The sequence below is a fragment of the Pongo pygmaeus genome, chromosome 13 (genome assembly GCF_028885625.2).
Source record: "Pongo pygmaeus isolate AG05252 chromosome 13, NHGRI_mPonPyg2-v2.0_pri, whole genome shotgun sequence".
Lineage (NCBI taxonomy): Eukaryota > Metazoa > Chordata > Mammalia > Primates > Hominidae > Pongo > Pongo pygmaeus.
In genome coordinates this window covers 122866569-122880466 of record NC_072386.2, presented here as the reverse complement: position 1 = coordinate 122880466, position 13898 = coordinate 122866569, and the positions used below count along the sequence as shown (strand labels likewise).

General features: G+C 56.9%; 1 protein-coding gene across 10 annotated transcripts in view; it reads right to left on the bottom strand.

The window, feature by feature from the left end:
• Window positions 1-13274, bottom strand: part of NTNG2 (netrin G2) — an 82486-nt gene extending 69212 nt beyond the window's left edge. For 2 of the 10 annotated variants that reach the window (XR_010123377.1, XM_063649971.1), the window contains exons 1-4: window positions 12276-13274; window positions 8933-9022; window positions 8438-8570; window positions 7507-8202 (exon numbers count right to left, since the gene is read on the bottom strand). Coding sequence is in view for 7 of the 10 variants with exons in the window: in XM_063649971.1 (XP_063506041.1) it covers window positions 7507-7719 (213 nt within the window). In the remaining 3 variants the exon portion in view is untranslated. Of the gene's footprint in view, window positions 1-7506; window positions 8203-8437; window positions 8571-8932; window positions 9023-11709; window positions 12000-12061; window positions 12179-12275 lie in introns of those variants that run through there. The other 8 variants (XM_063649976.1, XM_063649977.1, XM_063649972.1 and 5 more) reach the window with 7 other exon arrangements.
• Between the last annotated feature and the right edge of the window lie 624 nt (window positions 13275-13898).

Sequence of the window (13898 nt, the reverse complement as noted above, 5' to 3'; positions counted from 1 at the left end):
ATGAACCATTCCTTCTGCCCACATCCTCACTCTCCTGCCCCTTCCCATCGTGTAAGGCCCATGGCCTGTGCCTCTGGCTGTGGGTTTGGCCTATGGGGTCCTCTTCTGTCCCTCAAGCTAAATTCTAGAATTAAAAAGGATAAAAATAAAAATATGCTTTTTTTTTTTTTTTTTTTTTTGAGACGGAGTCTTGCTCTGTCGCCCAGGCTGGAATGCAGTGGCATGATCTTGGTTCACTACAACCCCCACCTCCCAGGTTCAAGTGATTCTCTTGCCTCAGCCTCCCAAGTAGCTGGGATTACAGGCATGCACCACCACGCCCGGCTAATTTTTGTATTTTTAGTAGAGACAGGGTTTCACCATGTTGGTCAGGCTGTTCTTGAAATCCTGACCTCAGGTGATCCACCCACCTCGGCCTCCCACAGTGCTGGGATTACAGGCTTGAGCCACCACACGCCCGGCCCTTTTTTTGAGCATTCCTTTTGTGCTGGCACCCAGCTGAGGGCATCACATGCCTGGTCTCATCTTATTTGTACACACTTCCTTCGAGGTTGTGTCCAGCGCCATGACCAGCTTCAGATGAGAAAACCAAGGCTCAGGGTCACCAGGGACTTATCCCAAGTCCCACATCCCAGAAGTGCGGGATGCGCCCGGGCCCCATCTGCTCCCCCAGAAGCCCAAGTTCTCATCCACAGCATGGTGCGGCCTGCCTGTCTGTCCGTCCATCCGTCCGTCTGTCCGTCTGTCCGTCTCATCCACAGCATGTTTCCACCTGCCTGCCTGTCTGTTCGTCCGTCCATCCATCTCATCCGCAGCATGGTACAGCCTGCCTGTCTGTCCGCCTGTCCGTCCATCCACCTTGTCCACAGCATGGTGCAGCCTGCCTGTCTGTCCATCTGTCTGTCCATCCGTCTCGTCCGCAACATGGTGCGGCCTGCCTGTCTGTCCATTCGTCCGTCCGTCCGTCCACTGCCTGCCCCATCGCAGGTGGGATTAGAGGCAGCTTGTCATCATACCCACAGTAAATGAGAAAAAGGGAAATGGATTAAACATCCGGGTTAGGAAGCATAGAGGAAGACAGCCCGGGAAGGTGGGGATGTGCACACCGGAAAGGTCTGGGGTCTCTAAGTCTCCGACATTCTTTGGAAAGACGTCCCGTCTGGGCCCTTTCGCACAGCTGCCTGCCTTCCATGGGGTGTCTGGACCCAACCCCATTCCCTCAAGGGAAGTCAGAAGCAAGGATCTCACTCCGTGGGCCCCGGGCCTCGGTCTTCTCATTGTCTACTGCCCAGGAGGGAGACTTCATTGTGCAACAAGATGTCATTTCACGGAACTATTCTTGTCCTAGGCTGGGCCCTGCCTCGGGCATTTCAAGAGACTGAGTGGCTTTAGCGGCTGGTGCAGCTCAGGCGCAAAAGTCACTTGCAACTGACTTAAGGACAGAGTTGTGCAAACCTCCCGGCTTCATCCAATTGCAAATCCCACAGAACAGAGACTGCAGTGGAGAGAAGCAGGGGCTTCCAGGGTCTCCTCTGTCCTGACCCAAACCCCAGTTTTTCCTTCAAGACAGCCCTGGCCGAGCACGGTGGCTCACGCCTGTAATCCCAGCACTTTGGGAGGCTGAGGCGGGTGGATCACGAGGTCAGGAGATCGAAACCATCCTGGCTAACACGGTGAAACCCCGTCTCTACTAAAAATACAAAAAATTAGCCAGGCGTGGTGGCAGGTGCCTGTAGTCCCAGCTACTCGGGAGGCTGAGGCAGGAGAATGGCGTGAACCCAGGAGGCGGAGCTTGCAGTGAGCCGAGATTGCGCCACTGCACTCTAGCCTGGGCGACAGAGCGAGACTCTGACTTAAAAAAAAAAAAAAAAAAAAAATACAGCCCTGATCCTACCTCCTCTGAGAAGCGTTCCTGGATCACACCATGCTTCCTCGCATGCATCCATCCATTCAGGAAATGCTTACTGGGCACAGATCAAGCCCAGAAGGAGGTGCTGGGGACGCAAAGATAGCGAGACAGCCCTGCCTTTGAGGAGCTCACAGTCCAGGGGGAAAGCAGACATCTAAAGTTACAGAATTGGTCCCAACAGCCAGCACGCAGTGAGCACCTACTATGTGCCAAGCACCGTGCTCATGACAGTCTCCTATGCACGTTCTATTAATAGCTCCCATTGAGAAACTAAGGTTCAGAGAGGTTAGGTCTCACATCAGAGATCACACAGCACGGGATTCTAAACTCTCCGTTCCTAGGGCCAGAGCTCTTCACTGATAGGCCAGTCAGTAAGCAGGATGATGACCAAATGAGGGCCTCCTCACCCCACTGGGCAAAGGAGTCAGAGAAGGCCTCCTGGAGGAGGAGGTAGGGTCCAACCTGAACCTTGAAAAAGGAGCCAGGGTTATCCAGGTAGAAGCGGAAGCCTTGAAAACAAAGGAAGGAGGGGGCAGGCATTCGGGTGGAGGAGACAGCACCTCCTCCTTCCCCAGCACCTCCTCCTTCCCCAGCTCCTATCATATCAGGCCCCGGTGTCACCATTTGTTGTTAGCTGCATATTGTCTTCAATGTCTGTTGTGTTTTTCTCTTGTTTTTCACTTAATTTATCTCTAGTCTTCTCACTTTCCCGTCACAACTGTGCCTGGCATGAGGTCAGACCTGGAAACATCTGCCGACTGGAGGGGTGTGATGGCGACAGGAGGGAGGCTGGGGCCAGAAACACAGAGAGGGAAGGAGGCCAGAGCCATCGGGCTGGTCAGCTCTGCATTGTTGGATGAAAACATTTCATGATCCTCGAGGTCTGGCAGGAGGCAGAGCATCTGTGACCTTGATTCTGCGTGTGGTGTTCAATGTCACAGTGGGGAGTGGCTCGAGGACTCCAGGACCTGCCTGCCGTCTGCATTCAACAGCCCAGCAGACCCCCTGGGGGAGGAATAGAACCATTTGCTCTGCAGCTGGGTAAACTGAGGCACAGAGAAGCTAAAGCAGGCTCTAACTGAGTAAGATGTGTGTTCAAAGATGCACGTTCACAGCCTGCCCTTGGCTTTCCTGTCCACCAAAGCCAAGGTGCCTCTGTATGCTGGAGACTCCAACATGGCCGAAATTTGAATGTTCACCCATGTCAATGTAGAAACGTCAAGCTCATCAAGATTGGATAAACAATAGTACTCAAGCCTCACACTAGAACAGAACTTACAGTCTCTGCCAAGCACCTTCCGTTATGTTGTGAGAGGCATTTCCTCTCCCAGGAAGTCAGTGAGGTGGGCAAGGCAGTCACGATCATACCCCTTTTACAGATAGGGAAACTGAGGCTTGGAGAATTTGAATGACTCACCTCAGACCACCCAGCCCCCAAGTGACAACACTGGGATGTGAGCTCAGGGCTCCAGATTCCAGGCCTGTAGCTCTTGTCAGGAGGTAGTGCTGCCTCTGTCTGGAACCTTCCACCGGCTCCTGCTCAGAAGCACAGACCCCCTGCCTTGGCAAGCAAGGCCCGCATCTGGGAATCTCGGCTCCCAGCTCCATCCCCCCATTCCCAGGACCCCCTGCTGCTCTCCTGTTGGCTCCTGTCTCCCCTCAGCAATGCCTCTCCCCTTAACCTGCACAGACCCCATGGGACCCACAGACCTCTGGCCCCTTCGTCAACGACAGGCTTCATCCACCACCCTGGACCAACCCCACCCCAGCGCTCCAGAGACTTCCTGTTAAAAGGCAGAGTCTGGCTCAGCAGGTGTGGGGCAGGGTCTGGGATTCTGCACCTCTATCAAGGTGAGGCTAGCGCTGCTGCACCGAGGCGATTGCTCTGAGTGGGAGTGGCAGGATTCCCTTGGCACCCTGCTGCCTGGGCAGTAGTTCTCTCCGTCTCTCTCTCCTGCTCGTCGGCTCACTCCTGAGTCTCGGGTGGCTAGCTTTTGTCTCCAAGGCACAAAGGAAGGGTTTCCCCCTTCCTCTCACAGGGAGCACAGGTGGCCGGCGGGAGACCTGCCTTGCAGAGTGCTAAGGGGCACCTCCCAATGCCAGTCATGCCCTCCCCATCTCCAAGGGTCCTGCAAGCAGCAGTTGCCCTGTGAGGGGCTGAGACGCCTTTGCCCGCCACCCTTCCTGCCTCCTCCCCAGCCCACAGTCTTGCCGGGCTGACCTCAGGGGCAGGCCCTGGGAATTTGGATGGGGGCTGCCTCTTTTCTCCCACAGCCCTCATTGCAATTTTGTCCTTGCCCAAGAATCCTCGGTTGAGAGCTCATCCCTATTAATTCTCATTGTGCATTTAGAGCCAGTAGGTTTTTATTTATTCATTTATCTTGTCTTTCAGCCTCCTCCCCTTCCTTGCAAGGCTGGAATTTACAATTCAGTTCTCAGGTGGCCTTGCTGAAGGACAGGAAGCCTGGGAAAGAGAGAGGGTCTGCACCCCACATCTGAAAAGGCGTCCGCCCCTGGGTCCATCTTGTAACCTCGGAGTGCAGCCGGGCTTGCGCTCCCTTGGGCTGGCTGTTGGGACACACCTAGCACCTGCCGCAGAAGGGGCGAAGGGGAGCAAGGACCCATGGGCGACGGCAAGGCTAAGGGGGCAGTGGGCATCTGGCCGCCTTTAGGGCGCCCCCTGGTGGCTGGTTAACAACAGCTGCTGGGGCTGCAGGCGAGGAAGCTCCCCCAGCCTGCATCTTCCACCTGCTGCCAGAGACTAGCAATACAAGGCGTGGCGTCCCCAAGGCTGGGGAGAGGCAAAGGACCCTGGGGAAGAAGAGAAGCCAGGAAAATCACCGAGGCCATAATCACAACAGTAATAAGCCAGTGACTAGTATTGCACACTGAGTACCTACTATGTGTCTGTATGTACCACGGCAGCATGGCCGGGCTGTGCCGTCCCGCCAGCACCGTGACACTCCTACATTATGGTTTCTACTGGGCAGAGGAAGACAGTGAAACTCAGAGAGGTCAGAAGTTGAGAGAGGGGAGGCTGTGCCGCCTGATGGGTGGGCATGGGCCTTGGTTACAGGCAGTTCCCAGACTGCCTTCTCAACGGAGTGACGTTGGTAGGATTTAGGCAACACTTTCTAATCCCTAAAATGAGATTAGAATAGGACCCACCTCAGAGCATCCTACTGCCTGGACCCTCCCAGGGGAAGCCACAATAAACGGTGGCATCAGGGTTTGAACCCAGATCTATCTAGAAGTAACCACCCCCTCCAAAAACCACCCCTCCAAAAGCCAGCCCTCCAAAGCCAGCCCTCCAAAAGCCAGCCCTGCAAAAGGCTGCCGTCCACCTGCCACGGCGGCCTCCCCATCCTCATCGGACACACATTTGTAATCAAAGCAGAGCCGGATGGCAGCCCATGATGAAATATTTAAATCCATCAAACAGGTGGCGAGACGCCGAGGACCTGCCCATGTGGGAGATTGTGGAGGTACTGTTCTTTCTCCCCTGCCTTCCCCACCTGTCTGCCCAGGAGAGGAGCAGGGGATGGGGATGGGAGAGAGCACTCTTCTAGACCTCAGGGCTTGAGGATGGCTGCCTGGGATGAGGCTCTGCCGGCATTGGGACTGGGAGGGGTGACCACTTCCCCAGGACAGCTGCCCACTGCACTGGGTTCTCTGTCTGCGGGTGGGGGCAGGGCAGAGGTCCAGGGCCAATGACATCCTAGACAGCTTTGGCCAGGAGAGGGCCTCGGACTTGCCTCTGAGGGTCATCTCACCACCTCAAGCCCTCGACCCAAAGCTGGTCCTAGAATTATGATTTAGCGGCTCCCCCAAGCACGTTAAGGCAGTGATTAATATTTAAGAGAAAAAATACAGTCGAGACTCTAATACGAGAGACAGAGGTTGACCGTGCCCGGGAGTGTGTGGAGAACCCTCCCACTGTCTCTGAGATGTGGACTGAGCACTGGCCCCCATCCTGGCCTTCCTCCTGGCTTCCAGAGCCCAGCCCCCTTGCTCGGCCTTGCGGTCCCCGGGGCAGTTATGGCCACAGACTATCCAGCCCCAGCTCCTGGCTTCGTGCCACCTTCTCCTTCCCTCCCTCCCTCCCTCTCTCCCCAGCTGGCCCTGGCCCAGCCACCACCCACAGTGACAGCCTCATCACCACTGACAAGCCTGAGTAAGAAGCTACCTTCTCAGGCTGACTGCCCTGTGATGTGAGCAAAGCCGGCCCATGAGATCAAGTCCTCAGGACTCTGAGGTGGGGGCACCGGGTCAGCCCCACCATAAACCCAGAGACCTGGAGGCTCCTCCAAGGACACGCAGAGGTACCAGCTGCCTGGGGAATGGCATTGAGCCCCTCCTGTGAGCTCCTGCAGCCTGGCTGCCCTACCTGGCTCTGCCCTGCCCTGCCCTGCCAGGGACGGCCTCCAGAGCACTGCCCAGTGGGAAGCAGCTTAGCTCAGAGACATTGGAGCCACTCTAAGCTGGAATCACAGCTTCGCCACCTCCTGGAGTGTGACCTTGGCCAGATGCCTTTACCCGTCACCCCTGGGCTGCCTCAGTTACCCCACCTGTATGACCGGAATGACAACGGCTAACATCTGCGTGCACTTACTCTGTGCCAGATCCTATTCCGAACACTTTACCTACATTAATTAAACCACAAACTCCTCACAATGACCCTAGGAGTGTGTGCTCTTAGTGTGCCCATTTTGCAGATGACAGAATAGAAGCCCACAGATGTCACTGGGCCAGAGCCCTCCCCTGACACTCCTGCTTTATACAACACAGAATCCACCTGGCTAGCTGAGGGGAGGACTCCTCACAATGGCATCAGGCTTGGCCCACACACTCAGGCAGCTCGCATGCAACCATCTCTGCTGTTGTTGTTGCTGTTAACATTACTTGAGTAATGAAGTACTCCGTGCCCCTAGGACCCCTCCTTCTCTAACTAGGGAGGAAAAGGACAACATTTGAATGTCTGCCTTTCCCCGACTTACCCAGGGGCTGCCATCATTGCATGTATGAATGGAACTGGAAGGGGACCCAAGCTGCACTGTCTGTCCCAGCCTGACCCCCAACTTCATCCTGCGTGAATCCCCTCTGAGCCTCCGTCAAACCTCCCCATGCAAAGGGCCAGCTCAGTGCTTGGCACGCTCTAGCTTCACGGTACCGTATGTTAGATTGGATTGAGTGGGCTAAGAGGTTGCACCGCAGAAAGGATGAACAGAGGGAGCTTAGAGTATCACGTTGCAGGTAGCATCTCGCTCACTCGCCCAGAATGCTGACTTCCTACACAGGAGGTGGGGCTTAGCCTCAAGGCTGCGGAGCTGAATACTATGGGCTTCCCGAGGGAACTGATCTAGTGGCCAGCTGGCCGAGAATGCCCCTACCCCAGAGAACAATGTCACATGACCCCAGTGTCCTCAGGGTGTCCTCTGTTTTGACACATTTCCAAGGTGGGACAAAGACCTGGTCAAGAGGCAAGAAAGTTAGCCTTGCATCTCGGTCCCCCCGGCTCTGCTCATCCACCCCAAGGATCTACTCCAGACCTCCTCCCACTTGGCCTGGGCAAACAAAAGAGCGGTAAGTGGACTTACATGGGAGCAGAACCTCTCAGGGGGGTCTCCACACGTGATGCCTGAGGGCTCCACCTTCACCTTGACGTAGTCCTTCAGGCGCATCACCTTGGGCTGGCAGGCGTAGAACTCCCAGGTGGGGCCCTCATCTGTGGTCACCCAGGATTTGCAGATGTCGTAGTCCCCAGAGGCCAGAGGGAGGCAGTGCAGGAAGAGCGCCAGCAGGTGCAGCATGGCTGCACAGTCTGCAGGGGCGCGGCCCAGAGAAGCCCTGGAGAGGCAGCGACGGGGTCAGGTGGGACTCGCGGACTCAGCATGGAAATGCCACATCTACCAGGCGAGGGTGGCCGGGGTGTCTCAGGGACCCGAGCACTGAAGCTTTGCAAACAGCGAGGAACTTGTTGTTTCCAAAAGGCCAACACGGAAAATTCAGAGCCAGCGTTTCTCAGACTGCTGATGGACAGATCAGAAAGTTGCCCATAACTTCACGTCCTCCTAACCTTGGCATCACACCTCCCCCGGAGGTGAATCTGATCAAATCAGGCAGATTCTCAAATTGTGACAGTGGATGGAAATGGGATAAGGAGAAAATCCGCAGGGATCCTGCATGAGGCCAGATCAGATTGCTTTTAATTTTTGTCCTTCCAATCAATCCAGGTCTTTAAAGGGCTCTTAACGGGTGACGTGCTCAACACAATGGCAAAACAACCCTCCAGCCTGCGTTGTAAAGATAAAATAAAATCAGGAGGTGGACATGTTAGCTGGAAACATGTTCACTCTTTGGGACTGGACTTGGGTTCTCAGACCAATAAAAGAGATTTCTTTCATATGAGCTTAAGGTGGCAACAGCTGTGTGACTGGACTAGAATAAAAAGCTACTGAGGTGTTAACTGGGGAGAAGGCTGTTTGGTTCCGCTTTGGTGGGGGCCGGCACTAATGGGGCCCAGCTGACCTTGGCTGGTAGCCATCGGCAACTTATTATGAAGTTTCTGAGATCTCAGCTCTCAATCCATCCAGGTACCTGGGGTCTGACTTGTCTTTCATTGTAAGAGGGGAGGAGAGAGAGAGCTCATTAGCAACAACACCTGCAACAAATTAAAGAGGGGGAGAATAGAGACGTATAAGAACAAAAGCTCTCTGGCAAAATGTGCAAAAAACGAGGCTGCATTAGCAAAGTCTCCCGAGAAAACTGGGTTATTTTTATTAATATCAGAGTTGCACATTTGGAGATCGGGCATGTTATTTAAAAGGTGATGCATTTTTCTCTCATTTATGGGAGTGTTAGTTCAGCAGAAGTGCCCCTGCTTGGGAGTCAGAGACTTTCGAAAGCATCCCCAGGAGCCAAGATTTAATGGTTGCTTTAAAATACCATGACTGTCAAGTCAGAATGTCGAAGTTGTTAAAGGCAAAGATGAGAATGTAACTATAGGTGCAGATGAGCCCATACCTATATGTACAGATGAACAGAGTGCTCCACGTGCTGGCCAACCATGAAGAGCCAGGCACTGAGAAACAGCTCCCCAATCATAGGCACAATCTGAAATGGCAAATTTAATTTTTTTTTAACTATAAGAAACTAGGGATATTGCAGACTGCCAAAGAGGTGACAATGCTTTGTGAGTTCAGATTTTTCTGATCAAGGGCAGCATTTTGCAAATCATTCTTAGCGGGTATGTCTATAAATGGGTTACTATTACAATTATTGCTGTGCTATTTTAAGCTTCTGTTAATTATTTAAAATCAAAATAGATATAATTAATATATTATATCAAAATAGATACCAGTTACATGAATGTTACATTGGGAAATAACACGACTGCAGTACTGTGGTGTGTTCCAGACACTGGATACGTCACCCAGAGAATCCAAGTCCAGCCAGCATGGGATTCTGGCCAAAAATATTGGCCAATAGGGCAAAGGTTATTGCAATAAGTTACAGCAGAAGTGCCTGCATGATTAATTATTCTGGTTAATATGTCTCTGATGATTGCATTTGACTTCCCAAACCGCCCTAAATGTCCATTCTGGACCTGGCTCTCCCCTGATATCCTCTTCACCTCCTGTACATGCAAGGCCCCTGAAGAGTTAACTGTGTTTCCATGAAACTCCATTCTCCACCCAGACAGAAAAACGCTCCTGCCAAAAATGACAAACCGAAGTGGCGAACACTTGCTGCCCTGAGCACCTCAGGCTGGGAGCAGCCCCCAGCCAGGGCCCCAGGGCTCCAGGCATGGGACTCATTCATCTGAGTTAGGGCGACCCCTGCCCCTCTCTCTGGGTGAAGGGCTGCTGATGGAGATGAATGAGAACTCAGCCAGGACCATTTTCCCCGTCTCATCTCTGGCTGCTTAAAGGGGAACCTGTTACAGAGCTTGCCTGGCCTTGAAGGCGCTCCTTGCTAGAAAACTCTAAGAAAGAACGTGCCCGGTGTCTATTTTTGCAACCTGAGAAAATGTGGTAAAAATAAAATAGCGCGGCCGGCAAAGGTTTGGATGCCTCTACCAGAGCTCGCGCTGCCCAGAGCACAGCACGTTCCTAATTAATTCTTCCAGCAGTCGACTCCCAACTGTTCACTAACAGGTAGGGAGCTCCTGGCTGCTGGGACAACCAGGACGCCGGGCTGCGGCTTGCAAGGAGGGCGCAGCTGCAACCTTCCTTCAGCTGCAGGACCCGCGGCTGCTCGGGGCTTGCAGGGCGCTGGATGCCGCCGGGCGCGGGGAGGCAGCGAGGCCCGGAGGCCGGGAGGCTGGGGCGAGCGGGGCGCGCGGCGCAACTCGCAAATCTATTAATTGCAGTCCTGTTGGTTTAAATGCCACGCATTCCCTGGAAAATAAATAAATTTTAAAAACCCTAACAACAACAAAATCTGCCAGGGGAAAAATGTGTTTACAACTAGTCAATCAATTGGGCGTTGCTGGCATCGCAGGGGGAATTATGAGCTTAGCACACGAATATTACAGGCGGGTTCTGCCAAAAAGAAAAAAGAGAAGGGGGAAGAGAGGCAGGAGTCCCCGGATAACAAGGAGGAGCGCAGAGAGTGAAGAGTCGGCAGGGAAATTTTCAGAGTAAGAGGCTGCATCCCGGCGGATCGTTTTCTCCGTGGAAAATTTATCTTCACCTGATATTATTAAGAAACTGCAGCTCCCAGAAACAAATAGAATCAATGTGCTTTATTTTCTTTTAAGAGTCCTCAGGAACCGAGGGGGGCTGATAGCCAGGGTATTAAAACCCGAAAATTAGATTTTATCAGGATTTCTGAACTGAGATTTCTCTGTCTTATTGAATTAGCGCCTCCCGAGCTGGCTGGGCTCGCCAGCAGGTTCCTCTTGGAGTTGCCGGCTGCGCCCTCGCCGTGTGGGAAACTTGCCGCGGCAGGCGCGGGGCCCCTGGGGGCACGGGAGGGAGGGCGCTGGGGGCTCCTGGGGCTAGGGGGGACTCAGACCACCCCGGGGTTCCCTCTCCCTCCTCGGCAGGGGCGGCAGAGGGGGGTGAAATCTGCTTTCAGGGGAGGGTGGGGGTTGCCGGGAGGGAAAGGGAGCTTGGCCGGCGGGGTCACCTTCCCGTCCTCTGCCCCGGGCGGGGTCCAGCGGGCGCCCCGCGCTCACTGCAGCCTCGGCGGGCGTCCTAATTCCGGCGGCCCCGGTGTCCCCCTGCTCCGGAGCGGGCCCTTTATCCGGCCCCTGGGTCCCCGCCCGCGGGAGCCCTGGAAAGTTGGGCGCGGGAGGCGGGGCGCGAGCAGCAGGCCCCGGGTGGGTCCCGGCGGGCGGCGGGCGGGGTCGAGGCCGGGGCCAGGGTCGAGTCAGTGCTTTGGGCCTGCTGCGAGCCCGGTGCCTGGGACACGGACGACCCGGCAGCCCCGCAGCTGCTTTTCGTCTTCCCAAAGTTGCGTGCAAGCCACCGGAGCAATTAATAATTAAGCCTGTAATAAAGGCCCGGCCGGGACTGAGGTGCCCCCTTTTTCGGCACTGCCTCCCTTAATTAAAAGACACAGAGCAGGGCGCCCAGAAACTGGTTGGATCCTTTGCCCCGAAGCTGCCGCCTGCGGCGACCCGGCCGCCGCCGCCCCCAGCCCAGACGGACAACTTACTCCGGAGAGGGCGGACCCCGCGAGCCCGCGGTCGTCTCTTCCCGCCTTCCCGCCGCCTCTGCTCCCCCCACCTGCGCGCCGCTCAGTTCCAGGTTCGACTCCACGCCGGCCCCAAACCAGTGCCTGGGCCCCCTCACCTCCTGACCCCCTCCTGGCGCCGGGAGAAGTTTCCAGCCGCGGCCGGGCTGGCCGGGAGTTTCTCTGTGCAACTCACGGGCTCCCAGTTTGCAGAGAGATGGGAGGGCACGGGATGGGGGTGGCTCTAAGCGGTGGCGGTGGAATTGGGGTGGGGGAGAGGCGAGGGAGCAGGATTAGTTTCCTTTTCCGAGACACATCCGAGCATCCTTGCAACATCCCTCCCCGACACACACACACACACACACACACACACACACTCACACACACACACTCACACACACGACGGAAAGGACCCGGGGCAAGCCGGCCAGAAAGACAAGCTACCCCTTTAAGATGCTGCTAAGAACGCACCCTCACACACCCCTCTGGGGCGACTCCAGTCCTCAGCTCGTAGCAGCCGCCACCAAACAACTTTTGCATCCAAGCCTTTGCCGGGCCGCTGTAAGTGGCTCCCGGGCCCGGGCAAGCCTGCATGGTCACCGAAGCCCTTTAAAAATGAAACCAGCCTGGCCAAGCTGCAGCCTCTCCCCCCGCCCGCCTCCCGGGCTCTCCCCGCCCGCCTTACCCCGGCTCGGAGCGGCTTCCCGGCGCGGAGACCCGGGAGGGCCAAGGACCGCCACCCTCCGGCGCTGAGCCTCCCCCCTCGGGCTGGCGCTGGGTGGGGGCGCGGGCCAAGGGCTGCGAGCCGCTGCTCCTTCCCCGCGCCGCTCCCGCCGCTGTGGCCGCCGCCGCCGCCGCCGTCAGATCGGGGCCGGGGAGCCCTCCGGCCGCCGGGGGGTCCGCCCGCAGCCGTCCCGGAGACGCGGGCCGGGGGAGGGGGCCGCCCGCGCCGCCAGCATCGCCCGCCCGGGCCGAGCGGGAGGTCGCCGCTAACAAGTGCAAACTTTTTGGCCCCCCTGGGCGGCCCGGGGAGGACCCGCGCTCGGGCGCCGGGCAGCCCCCGGCCCGGGTGGGCTTCGCAGCGGCTCGTCGGGGAGCCGGGGCATCCCCCCGGCGCGGCGTGGGCCAGATGGCGGGCGCTTCACTGCCCCGCTGCACTCCGCTCCAAGTTAATGCCGAGGCTAAATCCTCTTGCCATCACTCACGATCACCATCGGGGCTTTTATCTCTCGGTCTGATCCGGGCTGCGTAACTTCCTCTGTGTGGCTTTAACACACCATCCCACCACGGAGCAACGGTCTTCTTAAAGGTGCAGGAAGGAAATACTGCGCGGCTCGGGGGACGCGCCACGGCCCGGGGAGGGGCGCGGCGAGCAGGGGCGTCCCGGCGGGCCCGCGGCCAGGGTGGCCCCGGCAGCCTCTGGGGGGTCGCTGCCTAAACATCGCCTCCCGGCCCGGGGGCCAGCGGGTCCCTGCGCCCAGAGCGCATCCTTAGCCGGCTCCGGTCAGGCGCAGCCGGGCTGCAGCTTCCTTTTCCAAAACCCGGGGGCCTGCCGGGGTGCCAGCGCCCATGGGTGTGGGGGCTGCCCCATCGGCACGAGGGAGGGGGGCCAATTGAGTCAGTTCCCCCACCCCCCACAGCCAAGGGCTCAGGGCTGCTCCTCGGTCTCTCTCTGTGAAGTGCTGCCACCCAGAAGGCCCCAAGCAGTGGGTACCGGGGTGGGTGGGTGGATTTGGGGAGATGGGGAGGGGGAGCGATCTGAGCGCACAACCAGAGCCTGAATACCAGCTGACACATCGCCGCCTCCACCCTGATGGGCCCTGCTTTTGACGAAGCCAAGCCAGCTCTGCAGGGAGTGCAGAGTAGTGGGGCAGGAGGGACCTGGCTGAGGGGTTCTCTGTCTCCCTCCCCTGCAAGCATGGGAGGCAGGTGTGGGAGGGCTCCCGTAGCAGCAGCCCCGGGCAGAGGCCACCCGAGTTGGCAACATCACATCCGGCAGCCCTGGGCTCTCTGACCCCCGGGAGGTTTCCTGCCAGCCTGCCTCCCAGGGCTTCTGGGAGAGTTTCCACATCTTCCAGAAGCACATGTGGTTTTCGAACACTCCTGGCCTCCTGGGGTGGGCTCACTGCAGCCTTGAGCAGCCAGCACGGTCATTTGGATGCATCAAGAACAAAGGGCCTGAGGACAGACAGAATGAGAGGCAGAGAGAGAGAGACCAGCCCAAGGTCACAGAGGGTGTTGGGAATGGAGCAAGACATGGCACCTCAGTGCCCCGCCCTGCTGCCACCCTTCACCTCCACCTTAACCC